A 14,580-nucleotide genomic window follows, 5' to 3' on the forward strand; every position below is an offset into this window, starting at 1 on the left:
TGAATTCCATAGCGGCTCAAAAATGTGGGATTAAGTAGTGTATTATACGCACAATGAGTTGAGGCATGATGTTCATTTCAAGTTCATTTCGCCAGCCCTCTGCCACCAGATCAGGCAATCAATAGGGGCAGCAGATATCATATATCACCTCTCTCCGTGCTAGGCAGAGAGCACCATAATCTCCCGCAAATTTAGAGTGACAGATTTGTCAAGATCTGAAGGGCCCCTGAATAAATGAAGGAAAAGAGACTCTTACAGCGACTCAGGAAAGCTGTGATTTCAGCTTCTTCACACAAAGGCATGGCCTGTGCACACGCAGGAGACACATGTGCACAGGGCTCTGAAGGCAGACAGAACTGCAAATACCTGTGCACGTGTGCACAAATCTGTGTAACCACTCAGGGCAATTCACTAAGGGTAAATCTAGTTTAATGACAATCAGTGAAAGTTTTACTGTACATCAGTCCACTAACACCAAACACGATGCGGAGTTTAAGGCTGCCATCCTTGAAAATCAGGTATAGCCAAAACCAGCAGCTACAGACAAATGCCTGGTCAGGTATGTACTGTGATGCAGAATCTAAAGAATAACAGAATAATCATCTACTGCAAAAATACCCATGTGTATTAGCATCATGGTGTGTACAATCACACACACTGACTGACACATGGAAAAATCCTCAAAGACAAACAGCTTCACTCACTGCAGACAGGTTGAGGCTGATACAGAAACATTTTTTTTTCTGAGTCTGGACCCAGGAGTTCTGTGCTAGCTTTCTGTGGGGAAGACCAGAGTTCTAGTCCTCCTGAAATTCAGTGCCAGCAAAAATAGCCCAGTCCATCTAAAACATGAAAACTGTACTGCCCCACACAGTGTGCAGTCCACCAAGCCTGATCCTTGCTTTGTTTTCTTAGTCAAATCTATCAAGAACTCCAGATTTCAGGAAATTGATAACTTTCTCTTGGGCAAATAAGCCTGGGGAGAGAACTCCAGGGATCAGTGCCAGTAAACGGCCTTGCTCTGGCTTGTGGTAGAAAAGAAAGAGAGAAGAGGCTGCTTGAGGGAAGGCTGCTGGCAGGGACAAATCAATATGTAATATTTTCTATGGTCTTGTGAGTGGTACTGTACTACGCTACTGTATATAATGTACTATTGATTATATCATATCGTATAATCACCTATAAACGGATATATCTCATAGCCAGAAGGCAGCAGGCTCAGTCATAACTCTGGGCCACCAGTTGGGCATTAACTGTGCCAGGAAAATACCATCTTGGCACTGTCCATGATCTAAAAGAGGAAGCAGCAGAGTGGTATTGTTCTGGATGCTGCACAGTGAATGTCACTCGAGGCTCCTGGGAGCATCATGTGTCCATGAGCACCTCATGATTGCATGGAGGAAGGAAAAGGTCTATACAGAGCCCTCGACCAATTTCTTGACAGACAGCAGGTTTCTGAGATTCACAGACTGGAGGCCATCAAGAAAGGCTTAAGTATGAAGCATATTAGTGAAAAATCAGAAAGATAAGTACAGCACAAGAGGGAGAACCTGATCTTAAGTTAGTCAGGGTGATAAGGCAGCCAGACTTGTGTCTGATGAAGCACAGTAGGTAAGGATTCAGCATGGAGAGTATGGAGGTATACCAGCATGGATGAAGGAGGGGATTATTACCAGGCACACCAAAGTTAGGCTGAGATGTGACAGCAAAAAGATACTAAGCACAGTTGGAGGAGATTATAATGAGAAGACTTGCCTCAGATGAGATGAGGGATTATGACAGAGGAAGATTCACTTCAGCTGGGACAGGAGGTTATAACAGACAGACTCACCTTGGATATGACAGATGCTAATAGCAGGAGACTCACTTGAGATAAAAAGAGGTTATAAGAGAGAAAAATGCACCTCATTTGAATTGGGGGATAACAGAGGGAAAAAAAAACCAAACTAAACCCAAACCCAGATAGGTGATCAGACGGTTTATCACAGGAAAAAAAAATCACATTGGATTGGGCAGGGCATTTATAATGGACTCACAGCAGAGGGAATGAGTGGACTGTAAGAGACATGGAATGGCACAACAGAAAGAGAGACACCCTGGAGCATGGCAGAAGACACTGCTGTGAGACTGGACTGTGTCAGAGGGCTGTTGTAGGGACAGAGATGCACTTCTAGAGAAGCTTCTACCAGAAGGCAGCTGTATTCTTAGTAAGAACAATACCGAGAAGGCTGAATCCCACTGAACAGGTGGGAATTTTGTAATTCCCACCTACGTTTTGTAATACAATAATTCATTTTGGATAAGAAGGGAGACTAGCAGACAAAGATTCATCTTATTTTGGAGGGAGTTTTATAACAGAGATATGGGTCACGATAAATCACAAGCTACACATAGGTGAATGGGACAGAAACCAACATATGTTGGATAGGACAGCTGCCCCACAGGGAGAGATTAGTCTCTGGTGAAACATGGAGTTAGAAACCAGATTTCCCTGTTATCTAAGGGGGATGAAAGGCTCATCTAGGGTATGATCAGATGAAATTATAAGAGTGATAGCTGCTCACAGGACTGGGGAGCTACAACAGAGACTGGCTCCCCTCCAAACTGTAAGAGAGCCTTTTTTCCCATTGCAGGCTCCCTCAGTCCCCTCCAGTACAGCCCATCCTCAGCACTCTTGTTTCTCTGAGAACTGCCTCTCCAGTGGTCTTCTAGCGATGCTAATCGCTGTGCTTTGCTCCCATTTTATGCTCAGCAGTGGAGATTTGGCAATTTTTAACACTGAAAATCAGCGGAACCGAAACTCATCTCTGAGCTAAGCGCCATTCTCCACAGCCTCACTCATCCTGGGCAGAAGAATCCCACAGAATCCACTGGAGCAGCCTGGCCACTCCATCAGGGAGGAAGGAGCTCCTCTTGGACCCCTACAGCCACCTCTTCCCTCAGGAGTGGCACAGCTACCTGCGTGGAGGCACAGAGCATCCCTCTTTCCTGCTCTATCCTTGTCCTGCATCTGTTACCAGTGCAAGCCAGGGTGGTGCTAACTCCCTGTTTTCTCTGTCTGTGCCCTGCAGATGTATCCGAGGGCTCAGTTCCCAATGGAGATTCCCAGAGCAGCGTGGACAGTTTGCGGAAGCACCTTCGTGGCGACACTTTCACCCAGCAGCAGCTGGAAGCTTTAGATCGAGTTTTTGAGCGTCCTTCTTATCCTGACGTCTTTCAAACATCAGAGCACATCAAATCTGAGCAGGTGAGGGCCTGGCCTGGTAATGGGAACCCACAGGCACTGAGAGGATGATGGCAGGGAGATTCCCTCACCAAGATCCCTCTCCCCCCCTCTCCATCCCTTGTACTGACACTGACCCGTTATTGCACATACCTTTTACAGCCCTGTCTAGTTCTATCACTGTGCTTATACACAAGCTTTACCTCCTCTGGTAAACTTGCCATATACAGGCACACTGTGCTCTCCCTACGTCCCCATGACCACTTTTCCCTCTGCACACACTCCTGTCTGTACCTTGCCATGAACATGCCTACCCCTCCATCCATGTTCACTGGCAGACAGCACTGCATAGAAACTCTTGCACCCTGAGATCACACTGGTGACCAGTGAGCCATGGGGTTGGGTTTTAATGGATTATTTTCCTTCATGGCCCAAAGCTGAGACTTGACTCCTATCTCCAGCATAGTTTTCCACACTTCTGCACTCTGCCCACCTTTTCTTTACTCCCCCGCTCTCCCAGCCTTTTATCCCAAAAGCTGTTTGTCTTAATAAAATGAAAATCAAAAGTCTTTTTAAACCGCCCCAAGCCATAAACCAACAAAGGAAGAGAAGGAGAGGCTGGCTGTGGACTCCCTTCATCCCAGAGTCCCTGGGTTTATTACAATGAATAACCTTTATTTACTTTCATTAGACTATTAAGCACCAGCACAGTCATTTTTCCCCCTGAAACTCTGAGCAGGGCCCATAAAGCAAATCCAAAGCCTAATTGAGTTCATTTTAATTTCTCTCCGATCACAGCGAATTACTCTGGTGATAAATCAGGGGGCAGGCTCACCCCCAGTAGAAGGCCTAATTTGCAGCTAATTACAAAACTGATTTCTACAGGAAGATCAATACAAGAAGGAATTGGAAATGACTAGGCAGTCCTAGCCAAGCAGGGACAGGGGCGGGGAGGGGGCAGCATGCATGGAACCTGCTGGAGGAGGGGAAGATGTGGGGAGGGGGCTGGGGAAGTGCATGGAAAAAAACGGAGGAGAAAGAGCAGAAAATCAGTTTTAATTTAACGTAATATTAATCAGAGCAACTTTTCCTGCTGTTTTGTAGCCTTCCTGGTTTCTCCAGCTCCCGCGTCTGGTCTGGAGGCTGCCACAATAAAAAGGCAATTACCAGAGCCTTTCGGACAGGACACCCTTTCAGATTCAATGGCTCTCCCCCTCCCACCCTTCTGTTAGCCATGTGGCTCCCCCCTTCCCAATTTCATACCCCAATGCACAGAGTGACAGAGGCAGGGGAGGAGGCTTCTTTGTTTTTAAAAAGCTAGGACAGTGGTAACAGTGGAGGGCAGACAGGCGACCCAGGCAGAGACCCTGGCGACAGTGGGCCAACTCTGGCTGCTTCCTACAGCCTGCCTGTCCTAGTCATGCCATTGTAGTCCGACGCCCCAGCTGTCCTTGTCACCAGGGCAAACACCTTCCATCTCCACTCAGCCAAGAGGAGGGGATGTGGATTTCCCCTTTCTTTTCCTGTGGGCTGGCACAGATAGCCATCCCCATCCCCACAGCACCGAATGAGGGCTCAGCCATAGCACAGAAAACAGGCCAGATCCCTCACCTCTCTTCCCCTTCACAGCATCAAGCAGGCAGGTGGGATAGTTCATCCTAGAATACCCCCTCCTCGTCCCCCTCAACCCTCTTGTCACTTTATCTTCTCCATTTCCTCCTCCTCCTCCTCTTCCATCTGTGCAAGGGTTTGCATCTCTCCTCTTCCTCCCCCCCATCTGTACACCCTTCCCTTTCTCCCATCGCATCAATAGCGAGCTGTCTTTCTCCTCTCTTCCCCAGGGTAATGAGTACTCCCTCCCAGCTCTGACCCCTGGTCTCGATGAAGTCAAATCAAGTCTATCCACCTCTGCTAACCCAGACCTGGGGACAAATGTGTCAGGACCCCAGACGTACCCTGTGGTGACCGGTAAGCTGCCTGACCAAACAGCAGAACCAAGCTTTTTATTTATTTCTCTCATCACCATTAGCTTCTGCTTTTTCTGCTAATGCAAGATACCCCTCTGTGGCAAAAAAAGGAAAGAGACAGAAAGACTGCGGGGAAAATAAGGGTTCAACAGAAGTTTGAAATTCAGTGTTGGCAGTTTTGGATACACTTAGATGCGTTCAGGTGTGACTCAAAGACAGGCAAACCCAGATGTGAATCATGAACTTGTGTGTCCAGATGGGGCTTAAGGTTGGGATGGTGGTGAAGGACAAATATGTCCAAATATGCACTGTGACTTTTTCCTTTGTATCTGAGAACAGCAGGGTCATGGTTTAGACAATCTCCACTTGGTTTTCTTTTGGAGAAATAATAGTTTAGGTTTTATTCAGCCCTGTCACTTGGAAGGGGCATTTGCAAATTAAAAACTGAGATCTGCTAAACTGTGACTGCTAAACTCCCTCCTCCTTAGGTCCATGAGTCTCTTAGGAAAGCTGGCAAAAAAATTTGTTCACAGCCTTTCCTCATGTGTGGACACATCAAACTCAGGTGTGTCTGGGAGAGTAAAAACTGTGAGCAAGCATATGAAAACAGACAAATCAGAATGCAGAGAAATAGGAGGCAATCCCAGTAGCAGATGCTTCACTGAAACTTCCTTTTTACTGGTGGCACGTACAGAACCTGAGTGGCACAGGTTGGCCTGGGGCCATGGGTCCCTCCCACACTGTCCTGATACTGGTATAGCTGCCTGTCCTGCATGTGTCTAGAGCCGTAAGGAAGAATTCTGGTGCCACAGCCCTTCCTCTGAAGGCCTTGGTTGCCATCAGTGGCTGCTCACACAGCTACAGAGTTGCATGTCTCCTCCTGGGTAGCTGAAGTGGCTGCAAGGCTCAAGTGACTTGCCCCTGTTTGGTATATCCCCCTTTCTCGACAACTTCTGTAGCCCCTCTAGAAACCTCGTGGCAGAAGTTGAGAATCAACTCATGACAAAGAGGTTAAAGTCCTGTTAGCAAGGGAAGAAGCTTCTTGTCCCTTGACCAAAAAGTTGTCCTCTGATGGCACAGAATCAAGAGCATTGCAGTATGTATCTCAATTTTTTTCTTGCAGAAGCCCCAGCTAATAACCCCTGAAGTCAGGGCAGCTCATGGCTGAGGCAGGCAGTCATTGCTTGTTCAGGAAACACTGAGCAAAGGCATATTGTTGCACACAATTTTTGGCTACCAAGAACTTTGGGGCCAGGCAGGATTAGTAAGAGTTAACTCAAACACAGATAATATCCAGTGCGTCTGCAAAATCACATGGGAGATGAACTATATTATTCAGGAAATGTCTAGAAAGTATGACATCCAAGACCTTTTTCATGGCTTTTACAGCTAACAGGCTTGATTCAGAATCCTTGTAGCCATGCAGTTTCTTAGCCAAGCAGAAAAAAATGGCTTAGCTGTGGCAAAAGTGTTCTAACTTTCTTTGTATTTGCAAAACTCATCTGTTGTTCATCTACTGTTTGGCAGATCCACGTCTCTTACAGGATATATCTTCTTGTCTTTGAGGGGCAAAGCCAGTAGGAGAGCAAGGCAAATCCCCACAGCTAAATGTAAAGGTGATGTGTCTACAATCAGAGTTTAAGATTCAAAGATGCCATGAAAATAATTCTTTTTAGTCCTTTTGCCTAAGTGAAGATGGTGCATTCTAGCTTGTCAATGTGAGAGGAGGCTTCCTGAAGGCTCACTACACAAGCCTTGGACATGACTCTCACAAGGGCACAGCAGGAGACAGATTTGGTCTCACAGAATAGACTATAGGCTAAGGAATAAAATTTTCTTCATGTCCCTCCCCACCTTGTGCTACCCCTACTCTGTTCCCTGCCACATTCCCAGCTCAGCTTGAGAACATCCCCATCTGATCCATCTGGATCCAAGAGTGAGAAAAGTTCATTTCAGACCCAGCTTGACATTCCCAGGTGGCAACTTAGCACTAACATCTCAATCTGTATGCGACATTTCAATCAGTGCAGAGTAACAAAAGCAGAACTATTAGCACTGGGAGCTGTTCACTGGTGGTAATGATGGAGAAACTCAGAAACTGGAAATGAAAAGGGGAAGAAAAAGCCCCTCAACACCCTGAAAGGCATCAGGGAAGAGGGGCGGAGAATTTTTCCTGTACACTTAGGCCAGGATCCAATGTTTGGATTAATGGTGCCATTACCCAAGAAAGGACTTCGGATAATGCTCATTCTTAAAATGTTTTTGCTGGCAATTAAATGGTTGCAGGTATTGATCTTCATTGATCTGATGTTCTCAATTTGCATAATCTATTAAAGATGAATGATTCATTATATGTTTGCTATGGGGCTGGGCAATGCTTTCAGGAAGGACCAGAGATGTGAGGAACTCAGTCCTGCCTCCTGATCTACCCCAGCTAGGAAATTAAGGAAGAGGCATGCAGATTTCTTTGGTATCACCCAGGTCCTCCTCCTAGGAAGGGATATTGGAGTAATAGTGAGTATTGAATTGCTAGCTGCCTCTTTTGCTGCTATGGTATCACCCTTGAATTGCCTCACAAAATGCCCAGGGCAGTCTGTGAATTCAGGTGATACCTGACACAAATGTCAAACTAACCTACCCATTCAGGGTACAAGTTCTGTGTGGAGTCACTTCACAATGTGAGATTTAGAGCTTCAGTCTACAAGCAAGTCTCCCCAGCTTAGTCTTCCCAGACAGAAAAAAGCATTGCTAGGTCATTCCAAACCATAGCTGTATGATACCAGACCATACAGTCTTCAGAAACTCTTCCTTTCTGAAGACTTAAGAGAAAGTCCTTCTCTCTGGCTCATGACCTAGCTGTCCTCAGCAAGCTCTTTCAGCTCACACCATTCTGAGACTACACCTCTCCAAAAGCCATCAAACCCTCAACAATATGTAGCTACCTAATGTCATGGAATGTAGTGAGATAGTTAAGGAATGGTGTTGCTGAAGTCCCTTTATCTGTCTGGGAGCTTCTTGGAACTGACGAGCTGGAAATGCTGCAAAACGGGCAGCAACCTCTTCAATGTGCCAGAAGGCCTTCCCCAAAGTCCTGGGCACCTATTCAAAGACACAGCTTAGCACCACAGCTATGTACAGCCCAGCCTTGTCTAGTACTGCCAATATCAAACCCTCCCTTTCAGACCATTATTCTACTAACACATCTTAGATGGCTCACTTATTACTCAAATCTCTGAAAGCAAGTAAACAAAACTATTTTTTACTATGGAGCAGACAGGTCATCCTTATTTCTCCCTATTAAGTATGTGCAAGGAATGTCCATGAATGAGTTGTCACTTAGTGACTTGCTGGACACAAGGCCAGGAAACCTACCCTGCTGTCCTTCTTATGGAACAGACAATGCAGAAATTTTCAACTGCCTTGTGAAGATTCAGAGAGAGAAAAAAGTTCATGGATTTTACTTTCCTCTAGACCTCCCCTCTCTGGCATACAATCAGGTTTTCTATCAGTTTATTTTTTTTTAATTCATACATGAATGTATGCAAAAAAATTGGAATTACTGACAAAAAAGGATACTTGCTATACCTGAAAGACATAAAATAGTATTCAAACAGAATCTGATTTTCAGGAAAGCTGTGATGCTAATCATGGGGAAATGACTGACTAGATAGTTGGAAAGATTTTTCTGAAATGCTAAATAATCCTTTGAGAACTTTAGTCTCCTGCGAGGTGAAAAGATACTATTTCCTTCATTTCAGATTAGCAAGGGAAACGAAGAGAATTTTGTTCAGTTCAATAACCTGGTCATTTAAAATGAAGAAACAAACTCAGATGTGAAAAAGCAGGAACATTTGTTTTCCTCAAATTAAGTGAATTAGAGTTGGTATGAAAGGATGAAATCTATTAGTTTTAAAATAGGGTTCTTAAACCAGTCCAAATTCCTCCTTATAGCTATCCTTTCCTCCAGTTAACAAATATTCTTTTAATGCAAAACCTGCTTAGAAAAGCTTGCTTTTTCTGTTCTAATATATTTAGGAAGTCGGGGATCTTATGGTCATTTTATTTAATTAGCATGAATAATTACAAATACTGTTTTTAATTTAATTCTAATTTCCATCCAAATTTAACTTGACACAGATAACAAGTAAAAAGTTAATAATCTAATAAAATAATAATAATATGGACTCATCGTTCACTATTTTGCCATGTAATAATATGTGAAGACAAATTATATTAAACAACATAATTGCTTAAATAAATGTGCACATAATGCAGTTCATCTACTTAGCAAAAGCTGAAATAACTATGTTTAGGGTGAATTTTGTATTTGTCAAAATATTTGTTACCTCCCATAAAATTCAAGTTTGTAGAAAACAGTCTCACAGTGGAAATGTAAAACAAGTTGATCCAGCTTGCTGTTTTAAATCATGACTAAAACTGACCATTACATTCAGTTGTACTTATAATGTTACAGTGAGAGGGGAAGTATTTCCTTCCCCTTTTCCTTGTTTGTACTGATGAAAAATTCCTCCAGTCTACTTTAGCCTCTGATACCAGCAAGCAATGGCCCTGGCCAAGGCTTGACTCATGTGACTTAAAAAAACCTGTTTAGCAAACTGCTGCAGCCACCAGCAGTCAAACAGCCTCTTGGGCACAGCTCTGGGTGCTCCAATGCCCTGAAAATGGAATATGATAATCATTCATGCATCTGCTACAAGGTTGTTACTATCCTGCCTCACTAAAATGAAGATAGTATTTTCTGTGAGCAAACCTCTCATATTTAAGATGAGGAACTGGCAAAAGCAGAAGTCCACCAAGACCTCCAAGTTTAATTGACCGTTTCCCCTCTTTAAGAAGAGATAATATCCTCTTATCTAGTCAAAGTCTTTTTTTGTAAAAGCAAAAGGTGTTAGTATTCTTCTCTGGGACCAAATGGCTGAGAGTGATAGATGGTCAGATGAATGATCCCTGAAACAGACAGGAATGGGGGTGGAGGGGAAGGAATCACATAAACTATTTGTATGCATTCAGTGGAATTTTCACTGATAGTAACTTTATGATGCTGAAGAAAGCAGCTGGTGGGCTTTAAAGGCATATTCAACTGAAGAACACAGAAATGGAGGGGCCTAAAAGAAATAATATCTTTGCTTTCCTTAAATTAGCATTTAAGTGGACAATAGCAGTGAGTGACAATAATGTCATATAATGACAATAGCAGTGAATTGGCATTCCCAGTCCAATTTTCTTGAGCAAGAGGACAGCATTGCAGGGTGCCACACTTTATGCTGCTGGACCAAAGGGGCCTTTTTTTTTAGAGAAAATAATTGTATTATATTGTCTTTCCAGCAATTCAAGTTTTGCCTTTTCTTCTGAGGTTAAATGAAGGATCCAATGAGTACAATTTTGATAAAAATTCTTACAATGTAGACATTTGCCCAATGTAGCAAAGACTGTGCTTTATACCTGAGTTAAGCAGACATTAATAACTTTTGGTATACATCAGCTGTACTGGATTTAATCAGGCCCACTTTTTGTACAACCAAAATTGCCCACTGCAGTCTTTCAGAGAAATTGAGAGCTTAGAGTAATCTTTGTCCCATTTTTTAAGTTTATGACTGCTGGGGGCTACCAAGGAAGATCTATCCTATCTTGCGATCAGTAAAATACCATTATGATGAAACTTGGAGTTACCTATAATGAGGACTGCATGAAAAATTATCAGGTTTTGCATTGCCCAGTATATATTTCAAAAGCATCTTGTTTAAGAGGTAACACTCAAGTCGCAAAACAACAAGGAATAAGCACATGCTACATTTCAAGACAGGCAGAATTTGCCAAATCCAGTGGGCTGGGACTCAAGAAAGGGAACAATATCAACTCCACGGAACTTCTCTGTTTGTCAAGCCCACAAGTTGCATGCGCATCTTTCTCCCCTCCATCCAGGACTTCAAAGTATATCTTCCTTCTTCAGCTTCATCTTTAAACAAATGTACTGACAGCCACTTGAAATAGACTCCAGTAGAGTTCCCAAGTGATTAATCAGTATTCAAGTAGCTTCAAAGAGTAAGCCCAGATCACAGGTCTACTGGAAGCTCCGTGCTTTACTCTATATTAAGTGTGTAAAATTTTCTCTTCAAAGAAATATACAGAGGTAGCAGGTCAGTTTACTTGGAAAGCAGCAATTGATCAGATCAGATATAAAATCTAGATTTGTAACATTCAGTTTAATGAAAAAAAATACAGAAGATACATTATAAGATTTGACGTGGGATGTGATGTCACAACAGCCTTGACTCTTAGGGGAAAGCAGCCCAAGGTTGTTTCTTTAAACATGTACTCAACTATGTTATGGGCTAAGAACATGGATGAATGTGTGCACAAACAGAAAAAAACCCTGAACACACAAGGTTCACTCTCCAGTCAGTAGGAAGACAAGTAAGGTATGACGAGAAGCAGGTTAATCTTAGCACACCTGTAAGTTCTTCTAGCAAAGGTCTGTTATGACCAGAGAAGAGAAAAAACACAGGACAGCATTCATTTTATGTACAACTTGCAAAATGCTCTCACAACAGAAAACCTAGGAAACTAAGAATAGAAAAAGTGGTTCTTCTGATATGACAGTAAGCAAAAGCAAACAATATGCTGTGTGATTCCTGTCTGGTCTTTTGTATGGCTTTTGGAATTAGAGGCAAGATCACCACGAGGGAGAAAGTGATTTAATTCCACTGCCTATAGTGTAAATTCACCAGTCCATGAGTTCTGAGGACCCAGTCCCATTCTGTTTACCACAATGGAACTTTTCTAAGGAATAGAGAACACAAATACAGAAAAAGATGTTTCAGAGGTGGGTGCAAGGATAGAATTCAAAACACCTGAGATTAGATTCAGCTTTGGCACAGGGTTCCTACACTAGCTTGAATATTCTTCTCTGGGCTCTGTTCCTCACAGATAAAAGAGTGATCCCTAAGCAATGCTGTAAGGATATATGTTGTAAAGGGTGGGGCACTGGGGTCATACAAATATTTGATACAGACCTCAGGAAAAGACAAAGAACAGGAAACATTGTCAAAATGGTAAGCAGGGTTGTGTGGGTGTATAAAAGCCATCCCTCATGTATGGATGTGCCATCTTGGTATTCTTTGTGTACTATAAAGAAAAGGAGCACTGGATAGCTCATCCTCCAGGGAACTAGTAATGAAAAACAAGCAGCTTATGTAGTCCTGCAACCAACACCCACCCCATTTCCCTTCCCGTCAGCAGGAGAGAGCATGATAAAAGCTGAGATGAGTCTCCATAGGAACCCAAAGCTGTGAATCTTCCTCTCACTCCATCTGGCCAAAATCCCTTCATTCACAGTGGGAATTTAGGCTAGAGATCACCAGTTCTTGCTCTCCGCCAAAATAACAGAGGAGAGGGTTAGAATGGAAGAAAAACAACCCAACCATAACTTAGAAAATAGAGTCAGAAAGAGAGGAGTAGGTGATTCACAAAATATTGTCCTCTGCTATGTTTCCAGCTATATCCCCACCCTGCTGACTTTCAAGTTTCCCCCACCATGACAGTGGGTGATATTTTTTTTTTGCCACCTATAAACAAGGATATTGTTGCCTTTTAGAAGAATAAAGGAGACTTAGGCAGGAATAGATTTCTGCTCCTTTGGAAAGGGATTGCAAACTCATTCTACTCCCCTCCCATTTGATTACAGGTTGGTATTCCAGCCTTAGGAGAAAGATATACCTTGGGATTCGCTGAAGGAGCCTTACTAAGAAACAATCCCAACAAAACATAGATAAGCCAAAATTGCATTGCTCCACAGCTTGCTGGCAGTAGTGGGACTTGGGATAGGCAGGGGCAAGTTCTCCATCACAAATATGAAAGAATTAGAGAATGGAGAAAATCAAAATTGAAAACATAAAAGATGCAGCTGTAAGTTTGAGGTGGTTAAAATGAAAAATGAGACTGTGCCATTCACAGGTGGATAGATAGATCAATCAATTGATTTCGCATACAGTGACATGCTTTGGAGCTATAATTCACTGCTGGGGCAATTATTCCAGCATAGCAGTGGCAGGAGTTATACCAGAGACAGAATTCAGGTGCTTTTAGTCAGTGGAGAGTTGGACAACAAAGGAGTAAAAAATGGTAAATGCCATCCATCAGTAAAGATACATGGGATATAAATTTTGTCTGTGCAGGTGCAGAGTGTAGAGGGAAAGATAGACAGATAAATAGACACATATAAGTCTGAGTTTTGGTTGTGCAATCATTCGCTGTCTGACCTTATCCTTGCCTCCTTTCCACTATTCTTAGAGAGAAGAGTGTTTAGCATTATTGTGTTCAAGTCTCTTTGCCATGTTACTGTTGACTTCTTTATCCCCCCACACACTGAGTAAGTGGTGATGCCTCTGGAAGGTGCGAGGAATTTTTCTTCATAAGTCTTGATGTGTTCAAGAGAGGGCTGGGCTCATCTCCACTGTGAGTCTGACAGGGGTTTTAACAGCCTCACAACATTGGGACAAATAGCTCCTGGTCCCTTAACCCTTCCCAGCTTTGCAAGGCAAGGCCTAGCACTGTTGTTCCCATTGCAAGGGCTTTACACAGTCTTTCAGGCTGAAATCCTCTCTGTGGTGGCTGGGCAGAGCGGAAATCCAGGGGCTGGATCAGATTGGCCTAATGCTACAGCAGCTTAAGCGGTCTGTTTTACCAGAGATTATGGTTTCACTTACACAGAGCGCCTGAAAAATGCTGCGGTTTAGGAAGGATTATAGCTGAAAATTCCATGCTTTAAAAGAGAAATAAAGCAGGGGAGGGACTAGGAAACCCAACGTGCCTGGGGGCTGTGCAAACAGGATTAACCCCTGCCCAAAGCATCTCTTGCTTCTGCCCACCCACGCTTCCATGTCCACCTTATTCTCTGCCCTTTCCTCCTCAGCAGCTCCCCACACCTGCTGTCTCTTGTATAATAAAGAGAGTTGAATTAGGAGTATGGAAAATGCCCAGGACCGAAGTGTCCCCAGTTTATTTACGTATCACTGTCAAATTACTTCCTTGAAAAATATCACTTCACTCACAGCCTGTGAAAGCCCAGGGAACTTCTGGGCCTCTGCCTGCAGATAGGTCCATTCATCCAAATTATCTTGTATCAACATTATTTGGATAAAGGCTTCAAGCACACCCAGAATGCTGGTGGTGACTCTGCCTGTTTGGGCTGAAAGTAAATCTGTGCATTCCTTGCCATCTGAGGATGCAGGAGAAAAATAGCTTTGGGGGGTTCTCGATCTACAGAGACTGGCTCTGGCACATGAAAGCTCACTAGTGGGGCAGTAGGACAGTGTATGGTTGTAAAAGGCAGAAGCTCGATGCTGATGTGCTGCCTACTCTGGGGACTTT

At 43.5% G+C, this 14,580-nt stretch overlaps 1 protein-coding gene across 4 annotated transcripts in view; it reads left to right on the forward strand.

Annotated features, from left to right (window-relative positions):
- PAX2 (paired box 2) overlaps positions 1 to 14,580 on the forward strand; it is an 87,591-nt gene that overhangs the window by 54,398 nt on the left and 18,613 nt on the right. For all 4 annotated transcript variants that reach the window (XM_053949456.1, XM_053949454.1, XM_053949455.1 and 1 more), the window contains exons 6-7: positions 3,072 to 3,247; positions 5,065 to 5,191. In XM_053949456.1, coding sequence (XP_053805431.1) covers positions 3,072 to 3,247; positions 5,065 to 5,191 — 303 coding nt within the window. The remainder of the gene's footprint in view (positions 1 to 3,071; positions 3,248 to 5,064; positions 5,192 to 14,580) is intronic.

The sequence above is a fragment of the Vidua chalybeata genome, chromosome 8, assembly GCF_026979565.1.
Source record: "Vidua chalybeata isolate OUT-0048 chromosome 8, bVidCha1 merged haplotype, whole genome shotgun sequence".
In the NCBI taxonomy this organism is placed as follows: Eukaryota; Metazoa; Chordata; class Aves; order Passeriformes; family Viduidae; genus Vidua; species Vidua chalybeata.